The sequence below is a fragment of the Papaver somniferum genome, chromosome 1 (genome assembly GCF_003573695.1).
Source record: "Papaver somniferum cultivar HN1 chromosome 1, ASM357369v1, whole genome shotgun sequence".
NCBI classification, from domain to species: Eukaryota; Viridiplantae; Streptophyta; class Magnoliopsida; order Ranunculales; family Papaveraceae; genus Papaver; species Papaver somniferum.
This window is the reverse complement of record NC_039358.1, coordinates 228,217,668-228,241,392: the sequence shown is the minus strand read 5'-3', so window position 1 is coordinate 228,241,392 and position 23,725 is coordinate 228,217,668. Positions and strand designations below refer to the sequence as shown.

Here is a 23,725-nt window from a genome sequence, read left to right as displayed (position 1 = left end):
CAAGTGTTGCTCTTCTATGTGAAAATATTGATTTTGATAATTGTAGCAATACATACATCAATCTTTATAATATTTTAGAAGGGAACCCAATCAAGATGGAAGAATCAATTGACCCCTCTTTTGGAAACTCTATGTTTAATGTTTCAGGATCTACCTTGTGCCTAGCATCTTGTACTTCACGGGCGCCCGAATCATCTTATGCGTTGACATGCTCCTATTGTTCTCTCAAGGGTCATGAACTTTCAAAGTGTTTCAAGTACAAACACAAGATGAGATATGTCAACAAGCTTCAAGGAAGAGCAGATCGTCTTGCTACCAAGCTTAAATTAGCGGAGAAAACAACTGAGGTATGTAAGATCTTATCTTCATCGAAGAAATTAGTTTTCAAAGATAGATTTAGACCACTAGAGAATAAAACATGGTCTAAACATGAGGAAAGGAAGGGATCCATGAATTCCAACCAAAAGGGTCATGGTGGACAAATTGTTGTTCACCACAACACAACTTGATTGTGTTGTCATGTGCAACTTATCTCATGTGCCTGTTCCAAAGAGACAAGATCTTGCACACCACAGGCTTTAAAAAATTTAGTTTTGATTTTAGCTTTGTGTTGTTTGGTTTGTGGAATTCCTCCATATCGCTGTTGATATTGAAAAGGATCATTTTGCCAAAAGAAGAGGGTTATTATCGACAATTGTACTCTTTATAGGGTTGTGAGTTGGACGTGTGCGAACCTGATTAAATGTTTTGAAACCCTACATTCCTTTTTCCTTATCTGATACTCTTTATATCTTAAGACTGCTTGTTGACATTGTGAATTCCTCTCACAAAAAACGGTCGCATAAGGGTACTCCAAGCATCATGTCTTCTGATGGAAAAAATATCAATATGATTGTTAAGCCATCAATCACCAAGAAAAAAGAGAAATCACCTTTTTATCCAACTTTGAAAATAAAAATAAGGAATGTGAGGAAGCCAAGAGCAGTTCCTTCTAATTCTCATAAGTTTTTTGATGTTCTTGAAGAGTTGAAGCTGGAAAGAAAAGAGATTCAACAAATAAAGGCTTGTGTTTTAAGATCGTAGAAATTCATAAGGCCCTGATTCGACATCATCAGCCAAGACGGTTTATTGGTATTGACTCCTTCCTTCATGAGCCATACGTACCAATGGTTGTTGACGACAAGGAGATCGGGGACGATAAGGAATTTTTCAAAGATCTTAATGTCTAGTAAAACTTCTTAAGAGTATTTTTATTCTTGTTTTTGTTTAAGAAGGATAACTAGGGTTTGGAATAGCCATTATTGTGAGTACACATAGTTATGTCCAACGTTTTCATCTTGCAATGTTTTTAGATTTATTTATTTAAATTCTAAAATGATTTGGAAGATGATGTTTGCAGTATTAATCTTTATGATTTTATAAATTGCAATATGTTATGGGATATGTGTGTTTGCGTCCGTGAACTATTATTGTCCCATACGTTGTCAAAAGTTATCTCTTTCATATGTCGATATGCATGTATTGATACAAGATCAATGAACTTTTGACAAACAAAAGTTAAGCCTATTATATCAATTCTTTGATGGAAAATAGGTTAAAATCTTTTTGTTTACAAATATTATGTCTATTGTATGTCATTATGCAAATAGTGATAAAGATAAAATGAATCTTTGTATATTCCGCAGTATTGATCTTCCCTGATCCATATTTTATGTATACACTGTGCGGCTCCATAAGTTTTCATATGTGAGCATTTCCAACTAAAGAAATCATAAACTCGTTTGTGAATAATTTGGTTGTGTATTCCGATTAAATTAATCATGGGTTCTCTCGTGATTAGTTTAATTGAGAATTTTGGATACAAAATCATTTCCTTATGGTTTTTCGTGTCCAAAGAAATCCCTTTTTTCTTGCAAAAGTAAGGTCACTCTTGTTGTTCTTTCGGGAATGACATCAAATGAGGGAGAGTTCTTTTGAACTTGCGCTTAATTTCCATATCTTTGTGGGGAGTTCGTCTGTGGAATATTTTAGGGGTTATCTTGTATCTTTATAAACTCCTTGATGAATGCATTTAGCTTCGGTATTATGATTGCATATAAACAAGTTGATATGTGCTTTTCTTTGGTCTTGAAGCATCTCCGTGGAAATTTCATTAGGATCCCGTTTTCGTACCTTTGCCAATTTTATTGACAAAAAGGGGGAGAATTAATATGTAGTTCACACTACAAATACATATGGTTTACGTGTTTTACAGATCATTATGTAAGGGGGAGTGATTTTCATATTGAGATGAAAGTATTGACTAATGGGGAGTGATACATATCACCATAGTATTGTTGTGAAGATGTGATATAAGAATTTTGATACTGTGTAATAATACTATCACACTGTATAACAATGATCGAGAGATTTTGTTTTCTCATTGTTATGGCTACGGATCTTCAACAACTATGATGTTGAATTGAACATCTATGGAATCATGGGAGTACTTGTAAAAGACGAAGTTTTCGAGTAATGTTGAAGCACCAAGGAGATCAAGCATGTGGACGAGAAGCTACAAAATTTTATTTATTTTGTAATCCATATGTATTGATAGTTTTTCCACTAAAATTGACAAAGGGGGAGATTGTTAGAGCATTGGTCGGTCGAACTCGCATGCATTGCTATCTCAAGCATGTTTGTCAAGTTTATTTGTCAAAACTATATGTCTTGATTTCTAGACTACTTATAGCTAAGTCTCAGTTTAGGACAGTTTAATGTAATTGAGCTCCAGACTCCATGGAGATCATCTTACGAAGACGAAGAATTACTCAAGGAACCAGTGGAACTTCATCCGACTAAAAGGTATGTGGAGACTTGAACTTATCTATCACTCAAAAGTCGATCTACTCTATCTCATACTCTTGAGACAAAGTCGTATAAGTATGATAGTTTTCATACATACACATTTGCTATTCGAGCCGAGTTTACTCGCCTATCTTTTTCTCGAAATATGTGTTGATAAGCTTTCGTTTTAACCACTTTTCATTTTAACCCATGACGAAAGTCATGATGACGTTTCAATCTTGAAAATAGCTTTGATGACGATAGTCGTGAATAATGATTGTTATAACATTATAGAAGAATGTTTCAATGATTGAAATGTAGAGTTGAGATTACGTAACCAACTATGGATATAAGCATATAAAGTGTGTTCGCACATTAGGGTATAAATTGATGTGCCGTAAACCAAGTGTATGCATATGTGTGCATACGGTATTGGTGAAAGAGACAGGTTGGGTACGCGTACCCACGGAAGTTTTCGACCGAAAATTTCTGCGGAGTTTCTAAACTCATTTCCGGTAGCTATGTTACACGTACCCGTACGCGTACCCAAGCTGGTTATATTTCTCAAATCGGAAGTTCATGAACTTAAACAATAAATCAATAAGGAATGCAATCTTTTCAAACCACAGATATATTGTTCATGAATTGATTCAAGTGAATCAAACTGATTTTGTTTCAATTGTGTCTATTCATAAAGACCTAAGCAATTGAACAACTCTTCAACTAGTTCTTATGAGTCATTTGAACTAGTTATGTGATGAAGATGAATATGGTTAATATGGAAGTACTCATATAGCTAACCATTGGTTAACTATTTGTGAACCAACTAAGTGTACACGTTTAGGTACGGTTACTCAAACCTAAATGAAATACATTTCATTTGTATGTGACAAGCTAAGTTTCGATCTAAAGTTTGAAAGATATTAGCTTGGTTAAATCAGGTTTTTCATCTAACGGTTAATATTGAATGCTTTGTTACCAAGGTAACTTGGATTGCAAACCCTGATTTGAAAACTATATAAAGGAGACACCTAGCAACTGGAAAAACTAATCCCCACACCTCATGTGTGATACTAGTTGGTTTTCCTAGAGTCGATTCTCCTTTAACCTTAGGTTTCTTCTCGAGACCCTGTAGATTAACGACTGAAAGACTTCATTGGGATTGTGAAGCCAGACGAAACTACTTCTCTTGTAGTTGACCGATCGGATCTTTCCATTTTCTATCATACGAGTTCAATTGAACAATTGACTTGATATTATATCTCCGATAGGGCAAGATAAAAAGAAATCACAAACATCTTCGTCTCATCGTTTGTGATTCCGCAATATCTAGTTTCGCTACGGTACGATTTAGATTATTGTGAGGTGATTGATAATTCTAGGATGTTCTTCGGGAATATAAGTTCGGGTTATCAATTGGTTTCTGTTCACCTTGATTTTTATCAAAAGACGGAACAAAACTCTTAGGTTTATCTGTGGGAGACAGATTTATCTATCATCGTAGACTTTTCTGTGTGATACATATTTGTTTCTTATAGTCTTCAACTTTGGGTCGTAGCAAGTCTTGGTTATGGGTGAGATCAGCTAAGGGAATCAAGTGCGTAGTATCCTGCTGGGATCAGAGACGTAAGGATCGCAATTGTATCTTGAATCAGTGTGATATTGATTGGGGTTCGACTACAGTCCAGACCGAAGTTAGTTTGTGGTAGTCTAGTGTCTGTAGCAGCTTAATACAGTGTGGTGTTCAATCTGGACTAGGTCCCGGGGTTTTTCTGTATTTGCAGTTTCCTCGTTAACAAAATTTCTGGTGTCTCTGTTATTTCTATTCCGTATTATATTTTGTTATATAGTTGAAATATCGCAGGTTGTGCGTTAGGATCAATCAATTAGAATATCCAACCTTTGGTTGTTGATTTAAATTGATTGAAACTTGGATATTGGTCTTTGGTACCATCCAAGTTTATCTCTCTAGTATTTGATAAAGACTCTAAGATTTCCATTTGCTTGAGTAAAGATCAAATCGAGAGATTGAGATATTAACTCTTTGATATACTTTTATCTAAATTGAGTCTGACTGTCTAGTTGATTCTCTAGAAAGTATATTGGAGTTAGTCCATACAGATTGATAATCGAAATATTGGGTGAGGTTGTTAGACCCCCGCTTTTTCAGGACTTTTTGATGTGAATGGGTATTACCAAGCATACTGTCATCAAAATACGATGCAAAGTAGAGATTCTTACTTGAAGGATTTTGACCCGAGGGATTTGACACCTTTTGATGAGTTCCTTGTAACCCTTAATTATCAAATTTAGGTTGTCATTCATACCACCATTTTTTCTTCCTTTTTCAGATACCTGGTTCGTATGATGAACAACAGTATCTCCCTTTTTAACAGAAGAATATCCTTGAGTTCTTCTTGGACGTCTTGTGTTAAGATTGTTGTTATGAGCATGAATATTAGAGTAACAACTAGAACTGACTTTCCCGAAGGGGTTTACATGATGAGTACTAAAACCAATTGGTTTAGAAATACGAATGTCAGTTACACCTTTGAGAATTAAATCTAAGGTGTGTTGAAGAAAAACAATAGAATTGTCATTCAACCTAGATTTCCCTTTTTGTTCAGCATGTCCTCTTGAATCACAAAAGAGACACATTTTTTGATCACATGGGTGATTATAGAAAAAGGACTTAACAACGTTGTTAGGAGATTTCTTACTTCCATGTGATGTGTAACATCTTTGATTAGAGGATATTATGAGCACATCTTTTCCAATAGAAAGGGATTCTGATTTTATTTCTGGAACTGGAACTCTTTCAGTTTTGACAGAAGCAGATGGTATAATAGACTTTTTGGAACATCCTTGAATCGAAAGTTTACTCAAGAGATGTTCAATTTCCAAAGCATCCTTTTTGAGGTTCGCCTCGAGTAAGATACGTGAAGACCGAACTTCAGCATTTTCTTTGCAAGGAGATTTTCTTTAGAGTCACAGTCTCTTACTATACCGAGAAGAACATTGACATTGTTTTTTAACCGATTGATTCTGTCAGCCTGGATTCTAACAAGATTTAGAATCAGTTTACTCTCTTCAGCTGCTTCCCTTTCATCAACGGAGTAAGACTCTTTTGAAGGGTAATCGGGACAACACATGTCAGTGTCTGTCGGTTTTGTTAGAACACTAGGTTCGTCTGTATTTAAGATTGACAAATCTTTCTCTTTAATAGACATTATAGAAACAAAACTTTTGTTTCTGGTGACGCGTTTATCAGAGATAGTACTCTCGTCCATAAAGTCAAATCGCTATAAATACAGATTTATGAGGTCTTTGAAAGTATTTGCCTGCTCTGATACCAATTGAAAAAGCGGGGGTCTAACAACCTCACCCAATATTTCGCTTAGAAATCTGTATGGACTAACTCCAATATACTTTCAAGAGAATCAACTAGACAGTCAGAGTCAATCTTTATAAAAACTATATCAAAGAGTTATATCTCAATCTCTCAACTCAATCTGCAATCAAATAAATATAATTTGCGAGCCTGATTGAATATAAGAGAAATAACTTGAACGGTACCAAAGAACAATGTTCAAGGATCAATCAATTTCAATCAACAACCAAAGGTTGGATTTACCAATTGATCGATTCAACGCACAACCTATGATATTTCAATTATATAACAAAATATAATGCGCAAAAGAAATAACACAGACACCAGAAGTTTTGTTAACGAGGAAACTGCAAATGCATAAAAACCCAGGAACCTAGTCCAGATTTGAACATCACACTGTATTAAGCCGCTATAGACACTAGCCTACTACAAAGCTAACTTTGGTCTGGACAGTAGTTGAACCCTAATCAATATCACACTGATTCAAGGTACAGTTGTGTTCCTTGTGTCTCTGATCCCAGCAAGATACTACGCACTTGATTACCTTAGCTTATCTCACCCACAACTAAGAGTTGCTACGACCCAAAGTCGAAGACTTGATAAAAAAGTCTGTCTCACACATAAAAGTTTGTTGAATAGATAAATCTGTCTCCCACAAATATACCTACGAGTTTTTGTTTCGTCTTTTGATAAATCAAGGTGAACAGGAACCAATTGATAAACCGAATTTATACTCCCGAAGAACATCCTAGTATTTTCAATCACCTCACAATAATCTTAATCGATTAACGAAACAAGATATTGTGGAATCACAAACGATGAGAAGAAGGTGTTTGTGACTACTTTTTTATCTTACCTATCGGAGAAACTAATCTCAATCCAATCTTACGATTGCACTCAATCACGATATAAAACAACAAGATCTATGCAACTACAGATAAAATAGTTGGGTCTGGCTTCACAATCCCAATGAAGTCTTCAAGTCGTTAACCTATAGGGTTTCGTGAAAAACCTAAGGTTAAAGGAGAATCGACCCTAGCTTATACAACTAATATCACACATGAGGTGTGGGGATTAGGTTTCCCAGTTGCCAGAGTTCTCCTTTATATAGATTTCAAATCAGGGTTTGCAATCTAAGTTACCTTGGTAACAAAGCAATCAATATTTACCGTTAGATGAAAACCTAATTCGATTCAAGCTAATATCTTTCAAACATTAGATCGAACTTATATTGTTATACACAAATGAAATACACTTACATTTAGTTGGTTCAACAATAGTTAACCAATGGTTAGCCATATGAACACTTTCATATCAACCTTATTCATCTTCACCCTAACTAGTTCGAATGACTCAAATGAATTAGTTTGAGAGTTTTTCAATTGCTTAGATCTCATAGAAGTATACAAGAAACAATCGAAACAAAATCGATTTTGATTCACTCGAATCAATTCATGAACATTATAGCCACATATTGCAAAGATTGCATTCCTTATTATATAAATGTTTTGGTTCATGAACAAACCGATTTTAGAAAGTAACCTACTTAAGTATGCAAACGGGTACGCATACCTAAGTTTCCGAACCGAGTTTGGTTACGCCAGAACGCGTACGGGTGCGCATACCAATTCACACTTCCAAACTCCAGCATAAATTCACGGACGTGAAACTTCCGCCAATACGAGTACGGGTACGCATACTTACCCGGATTTCCAACAACCGCCAGTACGCGTACGGGTACGCATGCTTCAGGTTCCCGGTTTTGGAATTTTACACAAATGTGAGAACACACTATATTTATATCCAAACATGGTTACTTGTTCTAAACTCTCATTTCAATCATTAAAACTTTCTTAGAGGATGTTAAAATAGTCGTTATCCACAAACTATTTTCATCAAACCGATTTTCAAATTATTGAAATAATCAACATGACTTTCGTCACGAGTAAAGATGAACTTGGCCAAAGAGAAATCTTACCAACACATATTTCGAGAAATACATAAGCGAGATAAACTCGGCTCGAAATAGCAAATGTGTATAATCGAAGTATATATAGCAATACGACTTTTGTCTCAAAATAAGAGATATAGTAGATATACTTTTGAGTGATAGATAAGTTCAAGGCTCCACATACCTTTTTTCGATGAAGTTCCATGAGTTCCCTCGTGTAGTTCTTCGTCTTTATGATGAACGATATGGAGTCTAAAGCTCAACTACGCTTCCCATCCTAATCCGAGACTTAGCTATAAGTAGACTAGAAATCAAGACTTATAGTTTTGGCAACTAAACTTGACAAACAAGGTTGAGATAGCAACACTTGCGAGTTCGACCTAGCAATGCTCTAACAGAAACTTTTGGTAATTTCTTAAAACCCAACAGGTACATAGAACTGATGGGTTATTGGGTCCGTTTCTTGGTTCACTAATATAGAAATCAGAACAAATTTTATAATCAGGTCCACTTTGGAGTCCAATGTTAACCGGATAGAGACAAACCTACTGATGTCCCTAATTATAATCCAAAAAATTTAAGATAAAAATTAGGGAAATAATGATTTAGGAGTTTTGTTTGCAGATGTTTTTATTTTTTTTGGAAAAGACGGTTGTGGGGAGAAGAAAACACGACAGATTTTCTTTAACGACACATATGATCTCCTTATATAAACACTAAGATATCATAATGTAATTGTGTCACTCACACGTGTTGAGTCGTTATAACTCTTCACAAATATAGGATCAAGAAGAAGATAATTCTTATTATGATAATCTTATCAATTCTGGTTACACAGCTCATGAATATATAGAGCCCAATATATTATGATAAAGCAAAGATCCTATACACTAGTAAACAATATATTATCCTTAAATAAGGATATATATTAACACTCTCCCTCAAGTTGGTGCATAGATATCACACATGCCCAACTTTTCCATAAAACTCAAGTATTTTTTGCATGACACTCCATGTGTGAGAATATCTGCAAGTTGTTCTTCAGACTGAACCGGTGGCAGCTCAATGATGTTTTTGTCCAACTTCTCTTTGATGAAGAACCTGTCAACCTCCACATGTTTAGTACGATCATGCTGAACAGGATTATGAGCAATATCACGCGCAGCTTTGTTATCACAATACAGAGTAATATGATCCTTGAGTGGAACCCCCAAATCCTTAAGGAGAAGCCTCAACCACAAAGTTTCACAAATTCCATCTGCCATACCTCTGAATTCAGCCTCTGCGCTTGATCGTGTAACAATATTTTGTTTCTTACTTCTCCAAGTAACTAAGTTACCTCCCACAAAGGTAAAGTAGCATGCAGTAGAACGTTTGCCATCTATTTCTCCTGCATAGTCAGAATCTGTATATGCCGCAACCTTTCTATAATCTTCATTTTTAGAGAATAAAATTCCTTTTCCAGGAGCAGACTTCAAATACCTCAAAATACGTAAAACTGCATCCATGTGTTGTTCACCTGGATTGTGCATGAATTGACTAACAACACTGAGTGCATAAGCAAGATCTGGCCTTGTGTGAGATAGATACATCAATCTCCCCACAAGTCTTTGATATCTCCTTTTATCAGCAGGAACTTGATCAGGTTCAATACACAAATTTACCTTTTCTTCTAAAGGTGTATGGATTGGCTGACATGCTGACATGCCCACTTCTTTTAGCAGATCAAGAACATATTTCCTTTGTGATAAGAAAATTCCTTCACTGGATCGAGAAACTTCAATCCGAAGGAAGTATTTCAATGAACCAAGATCTTTCATTTGAAATTCCTTTGATAAGTATCTTTGCAAAGATTTCCTCTCCTCTGGATCATTTCCTGTCACCACCATATCATCTACATATATGATAAGAGAATTAATTTTATCCTTCCTTTTCTTTATGAACAAAGTATGATCAGAATTACTCTGACGAAATCCAAAGTTCCTCATAGATTTGGTGAATCTGCCAAACCATTCCCTTGGAGATTGTTTTAGTCCATACAATGACTTGTTTAGCTTACATACCTTCTTACCATGAGATCCTGGAACTGAAATACCAGGTGGGAGCTCCATGTAAACTTCTTCAGTTAATTCACCATGCAAGAAGGCATTCTTTACATCAAATTGTTGCAAAGGCCAATCCAAGTTTGCATCAAGCGATAACAATACTGGTACTGTGTTGATTTTCGCTACTGGAGCAAAAGTTTATGTATAATCGATACCATAAGTTTGGTTGTACCCTTTAGAAACTAATCTTGCTTTATAACGTTCAATCGCACCATTTTCCTTGTATTTAATGGTGAAAATCCAACGACACCCCACAATCTTTCTTCCTTCTGGACAATCAACATAATCCCAAGTATCATTCTGAAAAAGGGATCTCATTTCTTCTTCTATAGATGCTCTCCATTTTGGATCAGCTAATGCTTCCTGCACATTGTTAGGAATAAAACAGTAGATAGTTGATTCACGAATGCCTTATTCGCTTATGACATACGATGGTGAGAGACATAATGACTCCTGGGGTACTTAACCTTACTAGAGATTTCAGGTTCATATATGGGTTTAGGAATACCTCTGTTTACACGTTGTGGAAGTTGTCTCCTATATTCTTCAAGAACATCCGTAGCAGACGATTGGTTTGGTGTTTCATCTTCTTGAGGTAACGTAGACTCTGGAATCTCTTCTATCATAACGTCATCTTGAATCTCTATATCACGATATAATATTGTACTTTATGTTTCTTCTCGTGAAGAACTTTCATCAACAGATTCTCTTACCATATCATCGAGTTGACAATAACAGATACATCAATTTATGATATATCTTCATCATAGTTAAGAGTCTGATTTTCCTCATGGTACTCCCCCTGAAGTTCATACTCACATGAAAAATACATAGTATCTTCATGAAATACAACATCCAAAGTAACAAACATTCTTTTGGTTGGAGGATGATAGAAATGGTATCCCTTTTTAGTTGTTGCATATCTCACAAATACACACTTCAGAGCTCTAGGAGCCAACTTATCACGTTGGTTCTTGTGCAGATGAACATAAGCTACACAACCAAACACATGAGGCGGCATATTAGGAACAGTTGGATCCACAACTGCTTCAGCAAGAGCTTGATGGGGTGTTTGAAACACAATGGTACTGGATGGCACTCGATTGATAAGATATGCTGCAAAAGTAAGTGCCTCTCCCCAATACATCAGTGGCATATGTGCTTCTATCAATGAAGCACGGACCACTTCCAGTAAGTGACGATTCTTTCTCTCTGCTACTCCATTCTGTTGAGGCATATTAGAGCACGTAGTTTGATGAATAATCCCTTGTCCCTCAAAATAATGTTGAAGGTCAGAATCCATATATTCACCACCATTATCACTACGAAGTACTTGAATTGTTTGTTCTACTGAGTGTTAATCATCTTATGGAACTTTTGAAACAAGGCGGTAACTTCACTTTTGTTTTTCATGAGACACACCCACATCATTCTAGTGCAATCATCAATAAAAGTAACAAACCATCTTGAACCACCCAGGGTAGTAGTTTTAGATATCCCCCAAACATCAGAGTGTATGATCATAAAAGGAACTGGACTCTTATTGAATGATAATGGAAAAGAAGCACGATGGCTTTTTGCAAGTTCACATACTTCACAATGAAAACTAGAAATATCAAGTTTTGCAAACAAACTAGGAAATAATTTTTTTAAATAACCAAACGACGCATGTCCCAATCGTCCATGCCATAACAAAATTTGAGATTTTTGTCTCTCCTTCTCAGAACCATCAGCAAGAAGAGTTTGACGCATCTTATCCGAACTACTTGACACCAAATCCAGATAATACAGCTTTCCACGCTTAACACCATAACCAATCATTTTCTTCGTTGTGATGTCCTTAAAAACACAACAGTCAGGCCAAAATATCACTACACAATGTAGAGTATTAGTTATTTGGGAAACTGATAGGAGATTACAGTCTAATGTAGGAACTACTAAGACAGAATCTAAGTTTAAAGTTTCAGTGAGAGATATTGACCGTTCACCAGTAATTGGAGCTTGTGAGCCATTTGCAGTAGAGACTGTTTTTTGTAAGGATTGTTTAGGGGTGAGATTTGTTTAGAATCACATATCATATGGTTCGTGGCACCGGAATCAACTATCCATGAATTATTCGAAACAAGTGAAGAAACATTTAAAAACTTACCATCGTTACCTGTCCTTGCTACTGATGCAGATATTACCATGGAATCCTTTCCTTTCTTTGTTGAAGCCACTGGAGCACCAGAATTTTTCTTTGTCTCCTTTTTCCTCTCCAGATGTTGATCCCACCAATCTCGATATCCAACCAACTCGAAACACATGTCAATTGTATGTCCAGATTGATTACAGTGTGTACACTTAAGTGATTACTTGTCCACCTAAGTCTTTGAGTATCTCTGAAAAGACCCTTTTTGATTGTACCGATTTCGAGTTGCCATAGCAGCAGGTTCAACTTCTTCCGATTCTTTTGTCATCGTTGTACGTCGAACAGATTCACGACGAACGAGTGCATAACATGATTCCAATTCAGGAATAGGATCCTTTCTCAAGATTTCACCACGGATCTGTTCAAAACTTTCATCTAATCCAGCAAGGAATATATGCACCCTTAGGCGCTGAATTGATTTTTGATAGGCTTCAATATCATTAGAATTCTCCACAACTACCTTGTCACGATGATCCAAATCTCCAAATATTTCAGTTAGTTCTCCATAATAAATTGAGAGTGCTCTGCCATTTTGTTTTGCCAAAAACGCTCGTCGATTTAGAATAAATACCTGCATCTCATCATCTCCATTATAAAAGGCTTTAGATAATGCATCCCAAATCTCTCTAGCAGTAGGTAACCGAATATATCTCTTCATGATTTCAGGTAACATAGACATCAATAACCATCTCTTGACTTTTTGATTATCTGTGTGCCACTTCTCATATCTTGGATCTTCCTCGGTAGGTTTTCTTGTCCTTCCCATAAAAAAGGAGGTTTTTTCTTTTTCAGCAATATGCATCTCCATGATTTGTGACCACAAATCATAGTTTGTTTCATCAAGAACAATCCCAGGCTTGATTCCACAAATCATAGATTAGTGATTCCTCATATGGCATAAGTACAACTTATTCTAATGTTGTTCACTCAACATCTAATCCACCAACACCTAACTCTTTAGATTATTCTAGTGCAAGTTCATCTCATAATTCACAAACTTTTAGAGATTCTATTGATTGGCATAATGGTAATCCTTCTGGTGGTTATCCTTTTCGAGATCATGGTGGTGGTTGGATCTTTCCTTCTTTCGGTCCTCGTGGAGTTTTTCGAGGTGGTTTTTGTAGTGGAAGATCTGATAGTGTAGGTTTTGGTGGTGGATATGGTGATAGGCATTCTAATTTATTTCTAGAATCCTCTCTTATTTGCCAAATTTGTATTAGATCTAGTCAAACTTCTCTTGAATGTCATTATCGATTCAGCAGGAGTTATTCTAACTATCCTCAAGCATATCATGTTTACTTAGATGATTCCTATAAAGAGCATCGAATTCTAGATCCTGAGGTTTATGATGTTTATAATGAAGATTTTCCACCTTCTTGCACTGCATCGGATATTTGGATTCTTGATTCTGGTGCTACGCATCATGTCACTAATGAGATGAGTAATTTGATTATGCATTCTGAATATCAAGCCAGTGACAAAGTCAAAGTTGGCAGTGGTGCATGTTTGTCTATTAACAACATTAGTTTTTCTATAATTTTCTCTGGTAACTCTAATTTTCATTCGAACATTGTGTTACATGTACCTCTCCTATTTATAGTACTCTACTTTCAGTACTTCAATTTACTAAAGATAACAATTGTTATTTTGAGTTTCATCCAACTCATTTTCGTGTGAAGGAACTTCATTCTCACAAGGAGATACTTAAAGGCAGTGTTAAGAATGGAATTTATGACCTTAACTTTAATTCTTCTTCCTTCAATCAAGCTTTTGTTAGTCAAGTTACCTCGTCTGCAGATTGGTATAGCAGGCTTGGTCACCCTGCTTATAGGACTCTAAGATATGTCATGTGAGTGGTAGACTCTTATATTTTACAGTATTTGTGTCCTAAAATATGTAGTGATTGTTAGTTTTCCAAGTTACATGCCTTACCTTTTAGTACTTCAGTGAATAATGCTATATAGGTTTGGACCTCATTTATTTTGATATTTGGTGTTCCCCTGTATGTCCTGTCAATGACTTTAGGTAATATGTTAGTTCCATTGACAATTACAACTTGGTTGTATCCTATTTTTAATAAATCATAATTGTTTCTACATTCCAAAAATTCAAATTCCATGTTGAGACTTACTTTAATAAGAAATCCAAACTGATTCGGAAGGTGACTATATGAATGTTTCATCATTTCTTACTTCTGTGGTGTTCTACATAGAGTTTCCTATCCACAAATTCATGAGAAGAATGGCAGGGCTGAGAGGAAATATAGGCTTATAGTTGAAACAGTTTTATCTTTGTTGAATCATGTTTCTCTTCATACTTCCTATTGTTTTTATGCCTTTGAAAAAACAAATTATGTCATCAAAAGGATACCTACTCCGGTTTGGATCATTATACACCATTGTAGTAGTTGTCTTTTATGTTTTTAGATTATTAATTCTTGAATATTTTTGGGTGTGCTTGGTATCCCTGTATCAGGCCTTACAATAAGCACAAGATGGAAAACATGTCAATCAAGTGTATTTTTCTTGGCTATAGTGATATGCATAAGTGTTATAGATGTATTAACCCTTCTACCAATAAACTCATTATTTATATAAAACTAACTTTTGATGAGCATGATTTTCCTTACAAGTTCATCTTTACACATGCATCACTACCCATTCCATCTGCTCCCTCTATTTCTTTCACTTCACCTTCTACATCGGCACTAATACTACCTCCCCCTCTTCATGTTCCTCTTTTACCACATGCACTACCTCTATCACCAGAGTTTATTCTTGTACCCAATCAACATACCCTTCCTGCAACACCACCTCAAAATGATAATAATGCTCTTGTGAATGACCTTTATGTTCAACCTGTCAATCCTGATACATTTGAAGCCACACCTCTACCACCTCATATTTTTAATCACAACATGATTACAAGGAGTATGAATGGTATATTCAAACCCAAAGCCTTCATAACTATTTCTGCCGAGTCCGTAACTACTACTACATTCGCCGAGGACAATAAAATTCAAGTCTGGAGAGAGCCTATGTGTGAATAAATTGATGCTCTTCATCAAAATGATTCTTGGGTTTATGTTCCATTTCCCATGGTATGAATGTGATTGGCTACAAGTGGGTGTTTAGGGTCAAAAAGAATGTTAATGGATCTTTTGAGAGGTGCAAGGCTAGATTGGTGTCCAAAGGTTTCAATCAAGTTGAGATATTGATTATCAAGATACATTTAGTCTTGTGGTTAAACACACTACAATTAGGATTATGATTGTTATTGCTCTTTTGAGAAGATGGTCCATTTGACAACTTGACGTGAAGAATGCTTTTTTTCATGGGTTTCTTTTTGAGAAAGTGTATATGCAACAACCCCCTGAATGTGTCGATAAAGAATTTTCTCATCATGGTTGTGTTTTTAAGAAGTCTCTCTATGGTTTCAAACATGCACCCAAATCTTAGTTTGCGAGACTAAGACACTAAGTACTTTTCTTGGTTCTCAAGGTTTTCAATCTTCTAAAACAGATACTTATTTGTTTTACAAGGTATCATCTTCCTATATTCTTTGTATTTTTTCATATATATAGATGATATCTTTGCAGTATCTTACTATCACCATACCAGACATATCTTTGCAGTGAGTAAATCTTGTTAGACTACGAAAAATCATTTGAGTTGAGAATTGGGTTTTCGTTAAGAGGATTTTAAAATATTCCAATAATACAATTACTCGTGGTCTCCAATTCAGGATATCTACTGCTTTCCATTGCAGGTTTACTCTGATGAAGATTGTGGTGGAAATTTAGTCAATAGAAGATCCACTAGCGGCATGGCTCTTTATGTGGGTCATAACTTAATTTTTTTGGTGTTCCATGAAGCAAAAATCGACGTCCGATCTAGCACGTAGGCTGAATATACTGGTCTTTGCAATCGTCACAAAATTATTTGCTACACTTTTGGTCATGTCATGTATCAATGTTCCATCTCAGCTTTGACCCTTGCCCTCCAACAAACAATTACCTGAAAGAGCATATAAAATTGCATCACCATGAGTCAAAAAGAAGCTAATCTATATTTGTCGTTAACTCAAAACCGACTACCAAACTCATTTAATAGCTTTCTGGTTGGGAAGTTTTAGGCGGACCGACACCCCTTGTTCCAACTTCCTACTGTTCGTCATACACGTGTTGATTACTTATCCTTTCACCTTGAAGTTATCAAAATCTCCTCCAAAGGTTATTATCGTAACTTCATTAATCCACTATCTATAAATTAATTTCCTTTCTTCCCCAATCACACAGACAAAAAGCCAAACACCCTTCCTTCAATCCTCTGTTTCTGAAAAACTCAATTATTTCATAATCCTCTGTTTTGAAAAACTCAATAAAAATGACTTCTCAGATGATTGAGACTCACAGGGAAAACGCAGAGGTATACACTGGAGATGAAATCTGCAAGGCAAAGTCTCTTCAACTACTAGGTGAGATTTCACTACCAAAGGGTTTATTACCATTAGATGATTTAACAGAGGTTGGTTACAATAGAAGCTCTGGGTTTGTTTGGTTAAGACAGAAGAAGCAGAAAACTCATTACTTTAAGAGTATTGGAAAATCTGTTTCATATGGTGCTGAAGTAACAGCATTTGTTGAGAACTACAAGATGAAGAAATTGACTGGTGTCAAGAGTAAAGAGATTTTGATCTGGGTGAGTCTTTCTGAGATCTCTATTGATGATCCTAGTAGTGGGAAGATCACTTTTAAAACTCCTTCTGGACTTGGTAGATCTTTTCCTGTGTCCGCTTTTGAGATTGAAGAAGAAGAGAAGAAGGTTGAAGAAGAGAAGAAGATCGAAGAAGTCAAAGCATGATAAATTCAAGAAAGAAATTGATCACTGGGTCTGTATTATTAGTGTTTTCAGATTAATTAAGCTTCTGTTTTATTTTAATTTGAAGTTCTTGATTATTTCTTAATGTAAGCGTTATTATAATGGAAAAGAAAATTCAATAATTCCGTGTCATTCAATTTGGCACAAACTGTGAAATAATCTTTGACTTCTTATCGTCGCCCAAGTTCAGTCAATTGGTTTACATGTTAGGCGATAGAGTTTGGGCGACGAGCACGCAGCTCGGTTTGAAATCGACAGGCCTTTGGGTCATTAATTATTCACAAAATTGGTTAAAATATCAAAATCAATAATTTCTGGGTGAAACAGACAGTTAGATTTTGATACTGTTTAAATGGACAAAAATGTAAAAATAGGCAGGATGTAACCGGTTTCATCGTGCCCATTTTTAAATATTTTTTCTTATTTTTAATTTATACAAGATGTATCCAGTTTCGTCATTGCTATTTTTTAAATTTAAGCTAGGATGAAACCAATTTCATCCTTATTATTTTTCTTTTTGGCCATTTCACTCAAATTATTTTTTACTCGTCCATTTGAACCGTGATTTAAAAATATTTGAACAAATGACCCATTTTTCGTTAATTATTCATCTAGGAAGGACATGGTGTGACTTGCAGGCTACCATCCGTCCTGATGATCAATAGGTAACACGTTTAATGGCAGAAAATGGATGCTCGTGCCTAGTAGCAGTAGTATTTAAAGATTGTGTAGTTGGCTAGTTGCAAGTACCTTTTGATTTGATGCCAAAATTAAAATCAAAATCTGACTCTTTTTGTGTGCGGAGTAAGTGAGTCACAAAGTAGTTCGGTTAACTACTTTGTAGTGACAGCGATGTGGTTCTGATGGTCCAGCAATAGAAATCTAGTCCTGTAACTCCTGTTGCTTGAAATACTTCAGACTTTTATTATTACTGTTGAAGCCGAAAAAGCTAAATGTTGGACAAAAACCATCCCAAAAGAAATAGGATTTGATACCGATTCATGGCTTTCCGAAAAGTGCACCTTCTAGATCTTGGGTGGAAAATGGCACCATATGTCCTATTAAAGCTGTTCAGTGTTCACTAATTAACGCAGAGTTGTTGTCCTTGATTGCGTCTGGGCTCTCATGCCAAGGATAAAACTAGTACTCCGTCCGTTCCTATTATATAGGCGGAAAAATAGAAATTTTGTAAAATTGAGTTTTTGATTTTCATAAATTTTCTTTTATTTTGGGATTATTAATAGATAAATTTGGAATATTATATATGAATAGATCTGTAAAACTCCGTTCACATTAATGTAAATTGTATGATAACCATGCATTATAAATAGAGGTATATGAGAGAAAAACAATCTTGAAACTAGAACTCCTCCTATCTAATGGGGCCAGAAAATTTACAAATTCCTCCCGTATAATAGGGATGGAGGGAGCATCTACCACGAAAAATATATTTATATTTAAAGTGAGAAAATATTTTGGATTCTATGTTATTGTTTTTTCTTTTCTTAGTCGGTAAAGAATGTGGTGTTAACGAGTTTTGAAAATGCGGGGGTCTAACAACCACAACAATTCGTTTGGCAATCTGAGAGGACTTACTGCAATACACTTTCTAGAGAATCAACTAGACAGTCAGACTCAATCCAGAAAAAGTATATCAAAGAGTTTAATATCTCTAACTATTAATTCAATCCGCAATCAACAAATAGAAATCTGCGAGCCTGATTGGATATAAGAGGAGTCACTTGAATGGTACCAAAGACCAATGTTCAAGTGCCAATCAACAACCAAAGATTGGATATTCTAATTGATTGATCTTAACGCACAATCTGTGATATTTCAATTATATAACAAAATATAACGCGAAAAAGAAATAACACAGACACCAGAATTTTGTTAACGAGGAAACCGCAAATGCAGAAAAACCTTGGGACCTAGTCCAGATTGAACACCACACTGTATTAAGCCGCTACAGACACTGGCCTACTACCAATTAACTTCGGACTGGACTGTAGTTGAACCCTGATCAATCTCACACTGATTCAAGGTACAGTTGCGCTCCTTACGTCTCTGATCCCAGCAGGATACTACGCACTTGATTCCCTTAGTTGATCTCACCCACAACTAAGAGTTGTTACGACCCAAAGTTGAAGACTTGATAGACAAATTTGTCTCAAACAGAAAAGTCCATATGATTGAATAAATATGTCTCCCACAGAAATACCCAAGAGTTTTTGTTCCGTCTTTTGATAAATCAAGGTGAACAAGAACCAATTGATAAACCGGTCTTATATTCCCGAAGAACATCCTAGTATTATCAATCACCTCACAATAAACTCAATCGACTAGCGAAACAAGTTATTATGGAATCACAAACGATGAGATGAAGTTTGTTTATGATTACTTTTCTATCTTGCCTATCGGAGATATAAAATATCGAGCCAATTATTCCAATTGCACTCAACACGATAGAAACAACAAAATCAGATCACACAACTACAAAGATAATAGTTGGGTCTGGCTTCACAATCCCAATGAAGTTTTCAAGTCGTTAAGCTACAGGGCCTCGAGAAGAAGCCTAAGGTTAAAGGAGAATCGATTCTAGTTATGCAACTAGTAACACACAGGAGGTGTGGGGATTAGTTTTCCCAGTTTCTATAGTTATCCTTTATATAGTTTTCAAATCAGGGTTTGCAATCCAAGTTACCTTGCTAACAAAGCATTCAATAATCACCGTTAAATGAAAAACCTGATTCAACCAAGCTAATATCTTTCACCATTAGATCGAACTTAGCTTGTTACACACAAATGAAGTGTACCCTCGTTTATGTTTATGTAACCGTACCTAAACGTGTACACCAGGTTGGATCACAAATAGTTAACCTAGATTAGCCATATGATTACTCTCATATCAACCTTATTCATCTTAACCATAACTAGTTCAAATGACTCAAATGAAACTAGTTAAAGAGTTGTTCAATTATTTAGAAAACACAATTGAAACCAAATAGGTTTGATTCACTTGAATCAATCATGGATATTATAGCCACGATTTGCAAAGATTGCATTCCTTATGATTTAACAAAGTAACCAGCTTAAGTATGTGTACGGGCATACGTACTTAAGCAACCGGATTTTGAGTTTGTTAAGTTTCCAAACTCAGCAGAAATTTTCGGTTCGAAAACTTCCTCCAGTATGCGTGCGGGTACGCATACTTAAGGTGACTAGTTTAGGAGTTTGTAATTCCCAAACTCAGCAGATATTTTTGGTTCGAAAACTTCCGCTAGTATGCGTACGGGTATGCATACTTATCTTGTCTCCTTCACCAATTTCGTATACACACATATGCATACTCTTGGCTTCCGGTTTATGGATTTATTCACTAATGTGCGAAGACACTATATATGCTTAAATCCAAAGATGGTTACATCATCAACTCTTTATTTCAATCATTGAAAAATTCTTCTATAATGACAATAGCCGTTTTCACAAACTATTAGCATTAAAGCAATTTTCAAGATATTGAAATAATCATTATCGAAACATTCCAAGCCTACATCAAATGATTGTATCACACAAACCATGTAAGATGTTACTCGGAAATTTTCTGATGATATAAGATGAACTTGGTCGAAACCAAAGCTTAGCAACACATATTTCGAGAAATATGTAAGCGAGATATACTCAGCTCGAAATCCCAAATGTGTATAGAGAAAACTATATCGTAACACGACTTATGTCTCAATATAGGAGATAGTAGAAATAGGCTTTCCAAGTGATATATGAGTTCAAGTCTCCATACCTTTTGTCGAAGAAGTTCCACAAGCTCCCCTTAGTAGTTCTTCGTCTTCAAGAGATGAACGTCGAGAGATCCAAGCTCAACTACACTATCCATGTCCTAGTCCGAGACTAGAGCTGGCAAACGGCTCGCCCGTTACGGGTTCCACGGGTTCGGGTTAATACGGGTTTAAACCCGCGGGTTGAATTTCTCCACGGGTTATCATTTCTTCAACCCGTGCCCGTAACGGGTTCAACCTGTGGGTTCACGGGTTAGCCCGTCCGTTTTATACCTTAAGAACATATCCTAAATGAGATAAAATTTTGGAGCCATTATTTAGCTAAAAACAAACACTACATTGTTCTACTAGTAATAATTAATGTCGACTACAAATCGGTCCTCACATGGGTGCCAAGCTCAGATGGTACAACTCTAATGGGGACCGTGAAAGTTTCTGCATCAGATGATTTTCACTGGATTGGTATTAGGGGCCTGCCTTTTCACCATTGGAATTTTATTGATATTCATGAATCATCGATTAATTTTCTCAAAGTTAACAGTTATAAGGTTAAAGTCCTCTGTCATATTAGTAAAATCCGTGCAGCTGTTAATTTTTTAGGCTCGTGGCTATCTATTGAAAATTATCCGGTTAGCTTATCAAATGATCATCAGGATCATCGTCATCAACCACATCGTAGGCTTCGTTCAGCTGTCGTTACTGTTGAGAATAATGCATTTCAGAAAGGTAACTTGAAGGTTTCTTCCTCAGTCACGCCGGTATCGCCTCAACTGACTATTCCAAATTTGAAATTAAAATCTTCCTCACTGGCATTTAATGATTATGATGTGATGTCACCACAACAGTTAATTGCTACGTCTGGTCCTGAAGATAATCAACCTAATGGGTCAGCTCATTATTTGTTACCCATTAGAAAATGAAGCTGAAAACCCAAGATTGTGGATGCTAACAGGTGTCTCTTAACCAATTACTTAGAACCCAAGACCTTTGGTTTCTTCCAAGTAAATTGTTCTCTTCTTTTTGTTTAGTTTGTGGTTAGATTGAGCAGTTAGAATTATTAGAGGAGGATTAGCAACAGGAGTTGATTGAAATATTAGAATGTAAGCATACACCATCTTTTTCGCTTGGCGTGACCTTCCTCGGTATAAGGTTTTGCACAAACCGGTTGCGGGTTCCCGCGGGTTCACGGGCCGTGACGGGTTAATCTGTTTACTCATAAGCCGACATTTCTCCAACCCGAACCCGGCTTGTTTTGAAACCAGCTGAGCCGGGTTTTCACGGGCCGGGCACGGGTTAACCCGCGGGTTTTGGCTTGTTTGCCAGCTCTATCCGAGACATCTATAAATAGGCTAGAAATCAAGACTTATAGTTTTGATCACTAACATTGACAAACATGCTTGAGGTAGCAACGCATGTGAGTTCGACCGAGCAATGCTCTAAAAATGTCCCCATTTGTCAATTTTAGTGACAAAACTATCAATACATATGGATTACAAAAAAGATAAAAAATGTTGCTTCTCATCCACATGCTTGATCTCCTTGGGCATCTTCAACGCGACTCGAAATCTTCGTCACTTCCAAGTACTCCATGATCCAAAAGGTTGTAAGTTTAGCATCACAGTTGTTGAAGATTCGTAGCTATAACAATGAGAAAACAAAATGCTCTCAATCATTGTTATACAGTATCATAGTATTATTACACAACATCAAAGTTCAATTGTATCACAACTTTGACAACAATACTATGGTGATATGTATCACTCCCCCTTAGTCAATACATATCTCAACATGAAAACCACTCCCCTTTACATAATGATACGTAAACCATATGTATTTGTAGTGTGAACTACACATTAATTCTCCCCCTTTTTATCAAAAAATATGGCAAATGTACGAAAATTAGTGAGATCCTAATGAAATTTCCACGGAGATACTTCATGACCAAAAGGTGTATTAACATACCAACAAATTTAGATGCAATCATAAAGCCGAAGCTAAATGCATTCATCAAGGAGTTAATAAAGATACAAGATAATCCCTAAAAATTCCACAGTTGCACTCCCCACAAAGATTTGGCAATTAAGCACAAGTTCAAAATGAACTCTCCCCCATAAAATATCATCCCCGAAGGAACAACAAAGGCGACCTCACTTTCACAAGAAAAGAAGGATTTCTTTTGGACAAACAAATCACATGAAAAACATGAATTTGAATCCAAAAATATTTAATTGAAATAACCACAAGAGAACCCATGGTTAGTTCAATCGAAAAATAAAACCAAATTAATCACAAGAAATCCCATGATTAATTTAATTGAAATACACAACCAAATTAACCACAAAGTGATCAATTCAATTGGTCATACTCGACATAAGAGAACTTACGGAGCAACAACTAAAATAACCAAAAGAGAATGATTAATGTAGTTGGTTATGCTCGTCATAGGGAACCTTACGGAGCAACAACTAAGTTAATCATAAGAGAATGATCAACTCAGTCGGATGTGCTCAACATAAGAAACCTTATGGAACAATTACAGTGTATGCACAAAAGTGTGGATCGGAGATCTACCAAATACTGCGGAATA

The 23,725-nt window shown here is 35.9% G+C and overlaps 2 protein-coding genes across 2 annotated transcripts; one reads left to right on the top strand and one right to left on the bottom strand.

The window, feature by feature from the left end:
• Positions 1 to 12,636: 12,636 nt before the first annotated feature.
• On the bottom strand, positions 12,637 to 13,338 carry LOC113271434. Its single transcript, XM_026521297.1, has one exon. The coding sequence runs from the start codon at positions 13,336 to 13,338 to the stop codon at positions 12,637 to 12,639; it is 702 nt and encodes a 233-aa protein (XP_026377082.1).
• A 3,405-nt stretch (positions 13,339 to 16,743) lies between these two features.
• On the top strand, positions 16,744 to 17,476 carry LOC113318157. The gene has a single exon (XM_026566286.1). It carries the CDS (start codon positions 16,850 to 16,852, stop codon positions 17,324 to 17,326), a length of 477 nt encoding a protein of 158 aa, XP_026422071.1. The 5' UTR covers positions 16,744 to 16,849; the 3' UTR covers positions 17,327 to 17,476.
• The last annotated feature ends 6,249 nt before the right edge of the window (positions 17,477 to 23,725 follow it).

Bases quoted from the DNA above. Each gene is read 5' to 3' on its own strand.
- LOC113271434 (XM_026521297.1), bottom strand. From the start codon at position 13,338: ATGATTTGTGGAATCAAGCCTGGGATTGTTCTTGATGAAACAAACTAT.
- LOC113318157 (XM_026566286.1), top strand. From the start codon at position 16,850: ATGACTTCTCAGATGATTGAGACTCACAGGGAAAACGCAGAGGTATAC.